The 15,940-nt window shown below is 46.8% G+C and overlaps 1 protein-coding gene across 1 annotated transcript in view; it reads right to left on the bottom strand.

Moving 5' to 3' along the window:
- The window catches only part of ZFHX3 (zinc finger homeobox 3), a 237,236-nt gene that overhangs the window by 138,895 nt on the left and 82,401 nt on the right, over positions 1-15,940 (bottom strand). Inside the window, 1 exon segment of the mRNA XM_049622703.1 lies at positions 10,932-11,428. Coding sequence (XP_049478660.1) covers positions 10,932-11,428 — 497 coding nt within the window.

Raw genomic sequence — 15,940 nt, 5'->3', positions numbered from 1 at the left:
TCAGAGCCTTTCCTAGATCTTCAGGAGCACCAACAACTCATCTGCAGGACCTCTGTAGTGACATGAGCTCCCTCCACAGGCTTGAGAAGGGCTGAAGGGAACCAGGGGACAAACACAAAACCCCGACATTATCGTTCCCACTGTCCCAAAGACCCCTGTGGTGCATGTGCATAAAAGTCAAAGACGAACTAAGGGAAACCTCCATGTGTGCATCACGGCCACGCCACCAACTACCAGCCTGGTGATGCCCGGGCTCCTCCAGCAGTGAAGGGCGACAGAATCCTGTTAGAAAAGCCCTGAGGTCATTCGAGACTCCATCCTCCTCAGGTGTCAAAGAAGACAGACAGCACCAGGCTGTGGTGGGTTATGACATCTTTCCAGCTTTGGGGCTGGAAGAAGATATAAAGGAAAGAGAATACCTTGGAAAAAAGTTCCAGCCCCACAAAGATAGAACTTGTCTGCCCCAACTTTTTGGAAGAATAATCTTCTAATTCAGAACCACACCCGCTATCTGCTCATCTCTCTGGACCACGTGAAGATTCTGAAGCAGGCAGCATGGACCACAAACAGAAGCCATCCCAGAGCACAGACACCGGGGGTGAACCACACTCCGGGCAGTGCTGCTCACAGAGGGTGCCCCACACAAAATGGGTTTTCACAAAACATGCTAAAGATTCATTAACCTGAATCTACACAAAATGCTACCAGAGCTCAGCACTAAACTGGCGTTCAATAAATGCTGACACAGAGGGAGAAATTCTCTTCCCATTTGTTTGTGCACTCTGGACAGGGGAATGCTGTCCTAAGTGCTGACATCTGAACCAGCAAGAGGAAAGCCCCTGAATATGACAGGTCCAGGGACGCCTCCCATCCCAGAAGCCCCAGTGCCTGTGCCCAGTCTTCGGCCTCCTTCCGAGGGGCAGGGAAACAAAGACTACCTGGTCAGCTCAGGAGTGGTCACAAGACCCAACAATCCTCAAGGAGGAGCCTGTCACCAGAGAGGGCAAGACTCAACAGGCACAGCGAGTGGATGGGAAAGTCCTTCCGCAAGTTCAACGCACAGACTGTACTGGCAAACGAGACGAGGAATAAAACTATTGACCTAAGAGACTAGATATGCTTTGGAGGCCCTCATTCTGGGTCTGAGAACCTGCCCCGCTAATTAACAGGCGGCAAACCAAACACTATCAGTAGATAAACATTTCTAACCTTCTAACTAGTTTGCCTTTTATAGGATGAGGACGTGGGCCCTAGAGAAAGTTCCCTGATTATTCTTGATGATTAGTCCAAGTTCAAATCTACTTGAGAAAATTCCTATTAGCATCCTATCCAAGGTAAGCACTTGGGGTCTTCTGTGTACAACAGCCCACGCTCAAGGGCCGTGAATTTCTATCACCTCCATATAAAGATCAAGTGCAGAGGGAGGCCAGACCAGCGTGAGCAATGACACTCGAAGCATCTGGCATAGCTGTGGGAGGCTTAGCCGGGCACTCTGACGTCTGTCTGGCCACGTGACATGAAAGCACTCCAGCAAAAGGAAATAATGAAAAAATTGTTGAAAAGCAAATTTTAACAGCTCTGGAGAAAATTTCAGATTTCATTATAGGAAAAGCACTTTATTTAATGTAGAAAATGTGAAAATCTGATATGACAGTTTTCTATAAATAACAAAAATTGGAAATCATCATTAGAGGCATTTGTAATTTTCCTCTTTTGTTGGGAATGGCTTAAAAAAAAAAGAGGTTTACCAACAAGGAAGCCACTTCTCTCTCTCTCTTTATGCTCTGGTTGAGCCTGTTGGCAGAACACCCTAAGAGAATTTTTTTCTCCATCCAGAGGTAGGGTTGCCAGATAAAAGACAGGATGCCCAGTTAAATGTGAAGTCCAGGGGAGCCTGGGTGGCTCAGTCAGTTAAGCATCCAGCTTCAGCTCATGTCATGATCTCCTGGTTCATGAGTTCGAGCCCCACATCAGGCTCCACACTGACAGTGTGGGACCAGCTTGGGATTCATTCATATTCATTCATTCATTCATTCATTCATTCATTTCCCTCCCCCCCAAAATAAACATATAAAAAATGTGAATTTCAAGTAAGTATATGCAATTATATTTTATGGGACATACTTATGCTAAAACATTACTTGCTATTTGAAATTTACATGTAACTGGCGATTCCACATTTTTATTTGCTAAATCTGGTGACTTTATGTGGAGGCTTCCATTGGGGTTGCTTCAGTGCTCCCCAGGGTCACCATCCTAATGTCCCCCTGGTTGCAATAACCTCCACCACTTCTGTGAGCAACACATTCTCTGTCCAACGTTTTTACCTTTCACTCTATATACTGGTTACTTTTTAAAAAAAAACAGCTGGAAACCTAATTTAACTAAATATTAAAGTATGAAATGACTCAAGCGTTTTTCAGATTAACAGTCTCTCCCACCCTACACTCACATGACATCTGTAGTTTCAAGTTATGTAGAGAACAGAATAAAGACCACGGTTCAGGCATATTATGTAATTACTGAAAAACTCTTGCCTGCTCCTGACAGCGTTCCTGACAATGCTTAATTGTTCCTTTACGATTTCCCTTTCAAAACAAAACAAACCACACCAAAACAAAACCAGAAACACCTGTTGGGACTAACCGTATTCAAATTTGCCCTTTTAGACCAGGTCTGCAGCAAGTTGAAGGGACTAGAAATGGGGTTCGCACCTTTGTCCCATTCTATGGCGCTGAGTTCCTGCCAGACTGGGCTTACCTATAGAACAATCGTACCGCATGGAATTGTGCTGGAATTTGGAGGCAATGGAATCTTTGCGGCAAAATCCTCCTCAGGGTTACAGAGCACCCCTAGGACACCAGATGGCATTCGCAGAAAGCATTCCCCAAGTCTGACTTCTTCCTCTAAGTGGCTGCAGGGGGCTGATGGTTTGAGATTTTCCTCTCATAAGATCTAGGGCTTTTGTCTTGAGGACTGAGGGCGGGCGGGTGGAGGCTTTCAAATATTTTGACAAAGTGGTAGTTACTAGATATCTGAAATTAGGCCTCCCTGCCCCTCCGGCTGAGCCAGCAAACCAGCACACCTTACACCTTTGGAATCCAAAAGGAGACTTATCACCACCAGTAGAGAACAGTTTATACTAGAAACATGTGGACAGAGCCACACTGTCTCCTCGTTATCTGAATAAGAACTTCAGAAAGGGGAACTTCTAGAAGTTTCAGTATTTGTTCTCTGTCTTTTTTTTTTTTTTTTTTAAAGACAACTGGTGAGACCCAGTCTCCATTAAGGAACAAAAAGAAACTCAGCTCCTCTCCCAAACCCTCGTCTCTCCTGGAGGCTCCTTCAACCTAGTGAATTTGACAAAGGTAATTAAACCAAGAAATTTCACACTGGGGAAAATTCGGGACAGAGACAGGAAAAGGTCTGAGGAAGTAACTTCATCCACAGGACTTTCCATGCCTTGAAAAGAGAACTGTCTCTCTCTGTTCCCTCTTCTCCTTCCACAATGCTTTCGACAAACACTACTCTGTGAATATGTTCCGACTGTAAGATTTAGAGAAATAGGGACGATAAAAATGGCCTTTCACATCAGCTAGGACAGGACGGTGATTGAAAAAACTGTTGGACGATCAACCGTCCACTTTGAAAGAAAATACAGTCCTAAATCACAATACAGAAAAACAGAGTCCCCCAATGCCCCCCACACAAAATACTTTCCTTACAGATTAAAAACTTAAATGGAAGGAAAAAGTATTGAAGAAAATATTGGTTAAGTAGTGCCAACCCGTTTGGGTTTGAACACTCACTCCAGCAACACTCACTAACTTTGACCCTTGTAACCTCCCTCTGGCTTGCTTTCCCCGCTTGAAAACAGGCTAATCCATAGACGATTAAATCAATTAATGTATGGAAAGCTAGTATGACAGTACCCGGCTTGTAATAAACATTGTGTAGGTGTTATTACTTTTATACTTTCATAATATGTGAAAGAGAAAGTCTCCCTGGGAAAAGAGAAAACCTAGAAACGTAAAGAAAAAGATGCACAGACTGGACATCATGCAAATGAAAATTTCCTACATGTTAAAATGCAAAGAGACTCAGTCAACATGGCCTTGGGCAGGTACCACCACCCCCACAGGGAACCAGTCCACTTCTGTTAGCACAGAGTGCCGGCTTGAGCTCCACGGCCACCGGCGACACCCCACATCTGTACCATAAACCAAGGTACAGAGGGACAAAGGACCAGGAGAAACTACTACAACATCCACATCACAATCAGGACGTCAGTCCTGATAAACCAGGAGCTCTTGCCGATCAATCAGGAAAAGGAACGAACGAAGACAATCAAAGGGCAAAGGCTGTGAACAGGAAATCTGCCAAAGAAATACAAACGGCCAATAAACACATGAAAGAATGTTCGCCCTCTGTAATAATTAGAGAGACCCAGGCTGCAACAACTTTGCCAATCTGAGGAAAACAGAATATCATGGCGGTCACTGCAGGGGCATCTGAGCATTACCTAACAGGGAGGGGTTAAAACTGTCACCTTCTGTCCGAAGAGGCAGGAAAAGGTATCTGTTGGCATTAATCGCATCCTGGAATCCAGCAATCCCACTTCCTGGGACAGCACAAGCATAGAGACATAGATGCACACACCTATTCCCTACCTCACTGTCTCTAATACCGAACCATGGCAGACAACCTGTCTGTACATCAGTAAGACTCTAATAAATAAACATTAAAAATTTTTTTAATTATTAAAAAACACTTAAAGACATTAGAAGATAATATACAGGTACAATACTGTACACACGCCCATTCCAATTTTGTAGAATGCTTGTTATACACAAAAGGAAGGAAATAAAAATACACTGTTGCACAGGAGGATTAGGTTGATAGTTATTTTCACTTGTACTTTCCTGAATTTTTCAAATTTTCCACAGTGAACATAGATTACTCATATTAATTATTTTACCATAAAAATAAGGAATCTACATTTTATCAGTAGCTTACACTGAGACAAACATGGAATGCTAGTCTAGTAAGAAATAATTCAGAATAATATTCTAAAAGGGTCTTATCAGCTCTTTACCATGCACAAAAAAAGATTTAAAAAGGGAAAAATAAAGACAAAACAAAAATATTAATATCATTTAAAAAAAAGAAAGTGCTACAGTGAGTGTTATCGTTGTTCAATGGTAGCATGGACTTTTTAAAACTAGCCACATCTAATAAGATCTCAGTTTTGTTAAGGCAAAAGGCAAAAGAGAACACTGACCTCACCTTATTGACCTGAGGGTGTGTATAATACTATAACCACAGGGACCCAGGCAAAGTTTGTGCATAAAGCCAGCCAATCAGCTGAATGAATGTTTTGAACGAAATAACACTCATGGGGGTGGGGGGGTGGATTCAGATCAAGGTGGGTAGGACAGTTCTGACCGGAAGGGAGGGCAAGGAACCTGTGCAGAGAGATGTCTACCATTCACAACGCACACACTGGCAATATACTTGCCATGTATGTTCCTCCATCATACACTGCCCACAATTACTACGGCAGTGAAGGATTAACTATGTCATCGCATAAACACTCCCTCCTAAAAAGATGTGGCCTTTCAATCTTCCTAGAGTCTCCTTTAAGTTACTCGTGGTCACAAATTTCACCAGAGCCAACCCGGGCTCTGCAGGAATGACCACGGGGCCCACATGTAGTCTCCCAGCCCTGCTCCAGGAGGCCCACATCTGTGAGCCCAACAGTCAAGTGAGGGAAATGAACTTCAAATGCCCTGCTGCTCTAGGAGACAGAGGGCATGGAGAACTAAATGGGCTAAAATCTACCCTAACATCTGGCTTTTCACACCTTCTGAATCAACCACAGGAAACAAAAACATTCCCCTCCTTTCATTTTTGCATGAAGGCACCAAGGTATGGAAAGAAGAAGGCAAAAGAATGCCCTTAACAAAAAAAAAGTCAACCTAATGAGAAAACAAGGTTTGAGGACACTAGTTCCAGAGTGACGATGTAAAGCAGATGACACTAGACCAAGTGCTTCAGACATGGTAGCCGCACCAGGGAGGAGAGGACAGGGAGGGAGGCAGGGTTCACCAGAGGATCCACACTATCTGCTTTCCAAGCAAGACAAAGGCTACCAGTCTTTGAAGCATGAAGCATGCAGCTGTCTTCCTAAGACAGTCTGTCCCCCAAGTGTACCCATAAAGGAGCACGAAGAATGCAGACTGAAGAGGAAATCTTTGTCAGATTTGTTCTACGTCTTCTGATTTGTCCGACCACCCTGTGATGAATTTATGGCCCTGCTGGGAGACAGCCCCAGTGAGTTTATGAGTCTGGGGAAGAACTGAGAAGGTGGATTCTCAGAGTCTGACAGAGGGTTTCCTACTTCCTCCCACCACAAAGAATCCCAATAGGGTGGCAAGTGTTAAAGTCCACTATGTGGAGAATGTGGGTGTGTGTTTTCAGTCAACTGGTGCCATCCTTTACCTCTACTTTAAGCCAAGTAGAGCTGGTGTTTCACCGTCTGCCCCGTTGGCCCAAGGTAGCTCACATGGGGCCCAGACCCAACTCCATGGGAGATGACCTCCTCCTCTGTGTATAATTTAAGGTTAATATGAAACCATCAGGCTTGGTCTAATCAAAGGCACCTCAGCTGGGAACTCTGAGTAATAGAGTTACTACTGGGGGGGGGGGGGGGGTGGCAGGAGGGGGCGGTTCTTAATCCATCTGCTAAAGTTGATGGATTTCCAGTCCAATGACTCTCAGGTGAAGAAAAATATCAAAAGAAAAAGCAGATCCTAACAGCTGACAAGTGTACACTGATCTCTATCTGTCCTCTCTGCACTCTCCTCCCTCAAGCAGAAGATGCCACAAATTTTAGGGAGCTCACTATGGATGCCACATAGCAGGGAAGTCCAGGTAAACACGTAAGGGCCCACACTAGCTGTGAACGCACACAAGGTGGACTCAGGACCTATGCTAGCTTGGGGAGGAGCAGAGGGCAGGCATCTGTCAGTACCTGCCACTCCCTGTTTAAGGTAAGCAAAGGCACCCCGCATCTCTACAGCTCTACAGGTGGAAGGGGTGGGGGAGTGGCCAGGTCCCCAAAGACAAGAGTGATCCATTTATGAGGGAAAGCAGAAAGGGGCGGAATTCAAGTTCTGGAGCTCAAGCCCCGATGAGAGACAAGTACCTTTCCCACCCACAACACGCTTCCATTCTGGCTCAGATGAATCGCTACAGACAGAAACCAAGGACCCAGCCTCTAAGCTGGACTGGGGCTGCTGGCCCTTCCCACCGGGTGGATCAACCACAGTGCCCCATCACGGCAGGTGTGAGCATATGGGCGGAGGACCTCTAGGGGCTAGACCAGAGCCCACAACTCTTTAAGACACACACAAAAAACCACTGAAGGAATTCAGTCCTAAGTGTTTCACTAAGTGACCTGGAGGCCCAGAGAAAGGGAAGAGCCTTATCTGATGCCCGGGCTCTCTAGCTCACCCCCCACCCAAAACTCCCCTCCACTCCTAGGAGGTAGGGAGGAAGAATTCACCGAACGTTAATCTCCATTGAAAAACTGCTCTCACACAATCACAACTGGACAATCCCATGCAAGCAAGGGTGATAATATCAGCAGGGTTTTTTGTTTGTTTCTGCCCTTCTCTAGGTAGGTGGGGTTGGGGTAGTGGATTAAGAAACCCTCTCTCAGTCCAGATTGGAAATCCTCTCACGCTTTCAGACAGCTCAGTGTTAATACAGCAACGTATGTCCCAGCACTTATGACACCAAGAGAAGGGACCCTGGACCAGTGTGAGGTCAAACGACAAACCAGAAAGCTACGCCTCTGCTTGCATCTCCTGAGATGGCTGTTCTAGCTCCTCCAACATGAAAAAGGAAGAGGAGGGAATAAAGACCTCAGTTGAAAGAGAGGGTTGAGAGACCCATTAGGAAGTCCAGTACACCATGGCTGCTCGAGCAGGTGCAGCACAAAGCAAGTTGGGACTTTTCCTGACCAAATGATGTCTAATTTGCCAAGGCACGGGGATGGGGCAGGGTGGGGGCCAGGACAGGTTGGGGGGCAGGGTGGGAAGTGAGGATGGGGTGAGTAAAGAGGGCTGTGTGTGAGAAGCCTGGTGCCCTCCCCAGGTCAGCAGCATCTGGAGCTGTTTCTCTAGCGGACAGTAAAGAACTCGATTACATCCAGTTAACTGTGCTCTAAACTGATTATGCATGTGCTGGGCTAATGGATTACATTAGCAAGAGGAAAAATCACATGCAATCAATCTCCATTTACTACAGCCCACACCAGGGCCTAGAGAAAAACTGACTCTCAACCACCTCCAGGCCCCACCCCAAATCTGTGGACTCGTGACACCCTACGACAGTGAGCCCCCTCAGCGGCAAAGCAAGTCTGTCTTAATCACACCGCAGGACAGAAAGGCTTGGCGCACGCGTTGGAAGAAGCCCATCTCCGTGTCACTCAGGGGTGGGTGAGAGAGCTCCCCGCCCCCACAGCAGAGCCACAGCAAGCAGAGGGACATTCATTACCCAAGGACTAATGAGACCAGACTCATGACCTACGGCTCCTGACACACAGAATTCTGCTCTGAATGTGGGGAACGTTCACCCCCGGGGTTGTGTCAGCCAAGTGCACTGTTTGGAGACTTCTTTAGACACTGGTTCCCCAGTTCTATCCCACACCCCAACATCTGTGGCCCACCTGCACTGCCTTTTTTGACGAGGAGTCTTCTCCATCTTTTAAATTCAAAAGAGAGACAGAGAGAGAGAAAATAAGGCCAAGGAGGATGAGTGTCCACAGTTCAGCAAAACACAAACGGAAACACACAAATGGCTCCCTTACATCCATCCAGGAAACTACCTCAACCTGACTTGCTAAGTGTGATGCGTGAAGGTGTCCTGGGGACCAAAAAAAGGTATAATCTCAGAGAATCCTCCGGGCTCCAGGCCCCTCAGAAGCAAAGTCAAGGGCGTGATATACTCTTACTGGAGAATGTAGTGTGGAAAGTTCATCACCACCATGTAGGTTTTATAATGAATCTAAAGGGCCTTTCCCCCCTCAGATGGAAGAGGACAGTTGCTTGCCAACTCTAAACAGCCTTCGTCAAAGTGGTAGACAGTCTTCCATGACCATGGGGAGTGCTCCAAACTAATTTTTCTCAGTCGGGTCCTTTGGAAATAGTTTTCCTATGGGTTTCCCGTCAGGTTTTCTTGACCACAATCAGTACCGCGCTACGGCCACGCGAGACCTCTAACTTAAAGTGACTGCCAGGAGCCTCTTCTGTTAATGGTGACACAAAACTAAGCCATCCAGTGAGGTTCTTGCTGACTTATAACACAAGGGGGTCAGCTGCTTGGCGTCCAGACCTTCCCCACTGCACCACGCCAGCCCGTCTGTGCCGGAGTCGGCAGGCGATTCTAGAACCCTCTATTTCTACTGCCTCACTTCTGCTTTCTCTTCCTTTCCCTAAAATGGTTTCTCACCCACTCTACCCAGGACTCTTGCCAAGCTGAAAACGAGCAATTGTAAAATGAATTACAGTTATCAACCTCGACAGAGACGGACATGGGGAAAGGACCTGAGGTCTTCCTTATTTAAAGTCTCCCTTTAAAATCGCCAGGAGTAGAAAGGGGATTAAAACTAGCTCAGGGTCAAAAGAAGTGCTCCCTGGCCCCGAAGAAGATGTGGGAAATGGCATGAAAGGAAAGAGGGGAGGCTGATAATAAAAGGGAGGAAAATGCAAAGAGAGAGTGAGGGTGTGGAAGGTATGTGGGAGGAGGCTGGGCAGATTTATGGCGATTTGTACCTGATTGTTCATACTAAAGCCATTATGGGATGATTAGAGAAAAAGGTGAGGCTTTAAGTCCAGTGAAAATCAATAGAAACGTCTGGAGCAATTCTGCCTCGCAAGTGAAAGGACTATTTACAGTATCTGAGCACCTCCTCCTCACCGTTACCGTTACAGTCTATGGATTGAGAGAAAGACTGGAGGGGGTGGGAGGAAGGAAGGGGAGGGAGGGAGGGAGAAAGGAAGGAAGGAAGGGAAGAAGGGAGGGAGGGAGGAAGGAAAGAAAGGAGGGGGTGAAGGAGAGGAGGGGCCAGGAGGGGAGAGGAGGGGAAGGGAGGGGAGGGGAGACAGAGGGAGAGGAAGAGGATGGAAGAAGCCCAGGGGGGGAAAGGGGAAATGCAAACATGAGATAGAGAAAGGAGCACAGAACAAAGAACAGAGGAGCCCCCTTAACTGATCCCAATTTTCCCAATAGTACGTGCCACCTTCTAGTCAACTATGCACTGTATTTATCACCCACCTCCCTGCAAAAGAATGGAAGCGCCATGAGGGCAGGAATTTTTTTTGTCTGTTTTGTGCATGGAGGTGGGCATGTGTCCAGAACAGCACCTGCTATACAGTAGGTGCTCAATACGTACCTAATGAATGGATGAATGAACGAATGGATGAAGGAATGAACCAAGGCACAAACGAACTAAGTCCTCCAGAGGCATTTAGGAGAGAAGAGATTAAGGGGCGCAGGGTGGGGACGAGATGGAAAGGGAGAACATGAAGCATGTATGAGAAAGGGACAATACAGGAGCACAAGGGTACACAAAAGCCACAACTAACAACTCAAGGGGGAAAAAGCCAACTGTAAAGACACTGTCGATGGGGAAGTATCGGGCTGCTGTCAACGGAACCCGCCCTCCGAAACGGGCGCCTCTCAAAAACAACCTTCAGGTGGCAGAAGCTGCCACCGCACTGCAGCTTCACCAGGAAGCGGATGCCAACACCCCTTCCAACACCAGGTTACCACCCAGCCACCAGCCCCGCCGTGACACAGCCCGTCCCCTGTCCCCAGCACCCAGGGATCCGAGGCATGCCTTCCAGAAGCAGCCCGGGGCTCACCTTGTACAGCTTCAGGCTGGCCTCGTGTCTGGAGTTGACCGTGTGCAGCCGCAGCTTCTCCAGGCTGTTGGTGTAGTAGTCACACGCGTTGCACTTGAGATGGACAGGGTTGCCGATGGCCACACACTTGAGCCGCCACTCATTGGCTTTGCCACCCTCCTTGATGTGGGCCACCAGCTGGTACTTCTGCACATGCTTGTCGGTCTTACAGTGCAGCTGGAAGTTGGCCTTGAGCTGGGTGTTGTAGCGGCAGAGTTTGCACTGGTACGAGTCCCCCATCACGGCCTTCCACTCGTCCTCTGGGAGGCTGCGCTCCACGTTCATGTGCAGCCCCAGCATGTCCAGGTTGTCCGTGGTGAACTTGTTGCACACGGCACACTGGAAGAGCTTCAGAGATGGGTCGTTGGTCTGGATGAAGCTCTCGCCCAGGTTCATCAGCTCCTCCGACACCAGTTGCCCGCCCCCGAGGCGCATGTCTAGGGGGATCTCACCGCCCACTGTGGGGAAGGAGAGGGGAAGAGAATCAGCGGCCGGGCTCACAGATGCAGCTGAGGCACCCCCCAGCCTCCCTGACCCTCAGCCTAGGTTCCAGGAGAAAAAAGATCCCATTTCAAGTGTTGCAAGGTGCTACGACCTGGAAACACCACCCTCCTCCCCAAAAAAATCAACTTTATGCGTCTTTATGTGTTCAGATCTTTTCCTGTGGACTTTCTGAAATTTGTAAAAGGTTTCATGTTTTTTGCCCCACTTTGGAAAAGAATACCTAGAAGCACAGTCTCTTGAATATTTCAGTTCGGCCCCTCACTCTAATCCAAGAAAAGATGGGAATAAGCATCATTCACTAGACATAACAGAATCTGAAACTCCAGACCCCTCAAAGTTGGAAATGAGTTACAGCTGTAATCTAAGATATGAAGCCTTCAAGGTAAATGAGAATCGGGCCCAGAATTTATCTAAAGCAGCACTGCCCAGCAGGACTTTCTACAATGATGGAAACATGTTGTACCTGCACGGTCTGGTGTGCTAGTCACTAACCACGTGTGGCTGGTGAACACTTGAAATACGGCAAAGTTGCAGCCAAGCGACTGAATTTTTTATTGTATTTCTTTTTAATTCATTTAATTTAGATAGCCACATGTGGCTAGTGGCTCCCGCAGTGGAGAGCGCAGCTCTAAATCTGAGATTTAGGGGACGGTCTCCCTATTCCTCATCACGCCCCGCGGGTCAATAGTCTACCTGCCTGTCAACGGTGCCAGCTCCTCCAACATGTCCCCAAGAATATAATCACTCCCCTTTTCTGAGCCCCCACGGTGCATGAAATGTTAGGTCTGCTATGGGCCATGTCACATTCTCCTTTGTCATCAACCACATGGAGAGCCACGTGCTGCCCGGTGTCCCCATCAGGGTACAGCCTCTTTAAGGCAGGGGTCCAGGCTTCTCCTGGCTGAACCTCTAGAGACCGCCCAGCCCCCTACACAGATGCTGTGCAGGACAAGGCTAAAGGGGAACCAGAATGTTACAGGTTCAGGAAGTGGATCCAGATGGGCAGTGAAACGCAAAGGTCAGCTCAGAGTCCCCCCAAAAGGGTCTGAGAAAGCTCTTCTCTGCCCTTCTCGCCCTGGTTGTTTTTCAGCTCTACAGTGCCCTGCACAAACTGGGGATGGGCTCTCACTCACCAGTGGTAAATTAATACTGCAAGCTCTTACTTATACCACAAAATAGGCTTGGAAACAGCAGCCTTCTCTGCATTACCTAGCAGCATAAAGTCCAGCAGAACGCTGAGCACTGGCTTCTATTTTTTGCCTCTCCCCCCAAACACACGCACACTTGAGCTATTATATCTGCCCCTGCCCCTCCCCAACTGATACTCAGACTTGACCTTTTACATGTGGTTGGCCTGAGGTTTTGTTTTATTTTGTTTTGTTTTAATGACTGATTACAATCCAAGTTAGCGGCTAATCAAATAAAAGATTTTTTTTTAATGATTTTCTTATTTATGCTACATGAGGCACCTCTAGTGAGAAGATCAGTTACAAGGTTCTACCGAGCTGACTGGCTGCATATGAAGCCTGTGGACAATCTAGCAAGCCGCAGAAATCTTTTGCACGTGCATTCCAGAAGGCTCAGGAAGCTTTCTGCTTGTCTTCTCCCCTGCCATCTCCCCTGGTGAGAGGAGCCTTAACTAAGACATTCTTTTTAGGACGGGAGAGAAAAAGAGGAGGGGGGGGGAAAAAGCCTAAAAGCTCCATCCCTTAATGGGGACAAAGGCCAGGTAGCATCCATGAAACATACGCTGTGTTCAGTAAAAGCAGAAATTGCCCAGAGGGTAAGACAAGGAGCAAACATATATTTGTTTCTGATGCCAACCACCTGAAGCATCAAATCCTCTCCACTTTTTAAATTTAACCTCAGCACATCAATATTGCTCTAAAGAGAAATTCAGCTGTCACTTGCTGGATGCCTGAGTAAAAATGAGAAATCCTCACACACACAGAGGAAGTAAGTCCCTATTCCCATTCCAAGCTCTTGAAATGCAAATCGAAGACACAGAGAAGCAGTGAAACGAAGGCGACAGGAAAGCCAAAACTCCCTCCGAGAACTCTACCTTGGAGGAATGAACACAGGGCTCAGAATCCTACAAATCTGTAGAGCTAGAAGGAACTAATTCAGCCTCCAGGAAGTGGCAGAACCTCACCCATTTCTCAGGAAGTTAGGAAGAGAGCCCCTGTGAGTGAGAACTCAGCCGGTGTTTACTCCTGAAGCTACACCGGAGGTAACATCTCTGTGAGGGGGGGACCCCACCTCCCCACACGCACCCAAGTCTAATACTTAGAATTTACACCCTGGCACAAGAGCCCACCCATGAGCACATCGTCAGAGAGGCACGTGCATTAAAAGACACCTTCTAGACCCAAAGGCAGAAGCAGAGGACCTCGAAAACCTCATGCAGATGTCCTGTAGCTAGGCGGCTACCTGGAAAAGCAGATACCCCGCCAGCTGTTTCTCAGTGCTGTGCTAAACTTGATCATCAAAAGCGATGTCTGGAAGGATATTCAGATGGCTTCGAGTCTAATATCTTATCTACAAATGGCAGCAAAATCCAACCAGACCAGACCAAAGGGTGCCAGCCCTCTCCTTAAAGCCCTCCAGAAAGAAAGCCTTCCCAGAAGCAGCATCTGTTTGGTATCACAAGAAAGAAGGCTCTGTCAAAAGCAGTATGAGAATAATAACTTCGTAAGCAGAAATGTATTTCACAAAAACATTTTTCCCCCTGCAGAGCCCAGGAATACCCAGTAACACCTACAGCCTGCTCACAAATGGCCTCAAGAAAGATCGGCAGAGTTGCATATAGGACTTAATGTTTTGGCTCTTTCACATCTGCATACACCCGCTTCTACCGAGGTCCTATGACTTACTCTACAGGACCTCTGGACACATGCTCTCATACCCACACCCACTCAGGCTTCCAGGATAAAGGATCTGGGACTCTAGCTCCATCTCAGTTGTTCTTGTGCACTAAGAGCACAGAAGGTTTCCAGAGACTTACCTTGGCTGATAAGCAGTAACCCTGAAAATTCAAGGACCTTTGCTTGGCTGACCTGGGAAAAGCCCTTAGAAGGAAAAGCTCTATTCTCTTTAAGAAATAAAGTATGGATCTGCTATACATGTCCAGAACACAGGGATTTATTCTACCATTTCTTTTCCATCTGCCATATGCCCATAATGCATGATGCCCCGCAGACTCACAGACACTTGCGTAAAAGCAAAATATTTTTCTACCACTTAATTCAAGTCTTAGTCAGAATTACTGGTTTTCAAGGTAATTAAAAAGATCTCACTTTGACCCAGTATGAACCTATCCATTTTCTGTGTCTTCATTCTACCTACATTATATTTGATTTACTCCAAGATCTGCCTCCCCAAGATTTTAAATCTCCAGATGAGAAAACCTCAATTCCCATAGGCTTTAAAAAAAAAAAAAAAGGCTTACAGTATGATGCCATCCCTTGGTGTGCAAACCCTATGGTTCACTCTGGGGACAAATAAAATAATTGATTTCTGTGCATCCATTATTAACCAGTTGGTAAAACATCTTCAAATCGTTTGGTAATAAAGGATCCACAGGTCAATATTCCAAAACAGAAAATAAGATTAAAGTAGTAAGAATTCGCAGGAAAAACAAATTAAATGCTATGAAATATAACTCATCAGCAGCAATTAGCACTAAAACACCATACAAAGACGTGCCAACTGGGGAGGCTTGGCCCCTGGCATTAACTTAAACCATGTCAGATTAAAAGTAATCTGCTCACACTTTGTTGCTGAGAACAACTTATTCCTGTGTCAGTAAAGGAATACTGCTTAATCCAGGCCACCACCTTGGTCCACCCTGGTTAGCCGGGTCAGGGGACAGAGACCAGGCAGTGCCTGTCTGAGGCACAGGTGGTGGGAGCAGCAACAGCCCCCATCATACTGGTCCTTGTAAAAGTGATTTGTACATCTCTCGCTATAGAGGCTCTACCCTAAAAATGATTGTGATTCTTTTGATGCAAAGACCGATGACTTTTGGCATCCAAATCCTATCCTCTTGATCCGATTCTAGGTCAATTAAGCCAGTTGGTAAGACTTGCTGTCCGGACACGGCCAACTCACCTTCTCCAACATGGGTTGTTTTTTCACGGCTGACAAAGGCTCCATTAACCATCATCTAATGGATATTAGAATTCAGCTTTCTTTGATGTACAATTTTAGAATGTATTCATTTTTTGTCTAGCACACCACTCTTTATGGTGCCCCGGGGCAATTTAATTCCCAACTATACTTATCAGCGACAACTCACGCAAAACAAAAAAGAAAAGAACGCGTCTCTTTCATGGAGATCCCCGTGAACACACCCGAGAACTCTGAGCACTTATCTGGATGGCTCCCTGCTCGGCACAGAACCCAGCGTTCGGTTATCTGAATAAGGTACACTGTGATTTCGAGTCGCTCTTATGGAGAGGACTGTC

Source organism: Panthera uncia (genome assembly GCF_023721935.1).
Source record: "Panthera uncia isolate 11264 chromosome E2 unlocalized genomic scaffold, Puncia_PCG_1.0 HiC_scaffold_20, whole genome shotgun sequence".
NCBI classification, from domain to species: Eukaryota; Metazoa; Chordata; class Mammalia; order Carnivora; family Felidae; genus Panthera; species Panthera uncia.
This window is presented reverse-complemented; position numbering and strand designations above follow the sequence as displayed.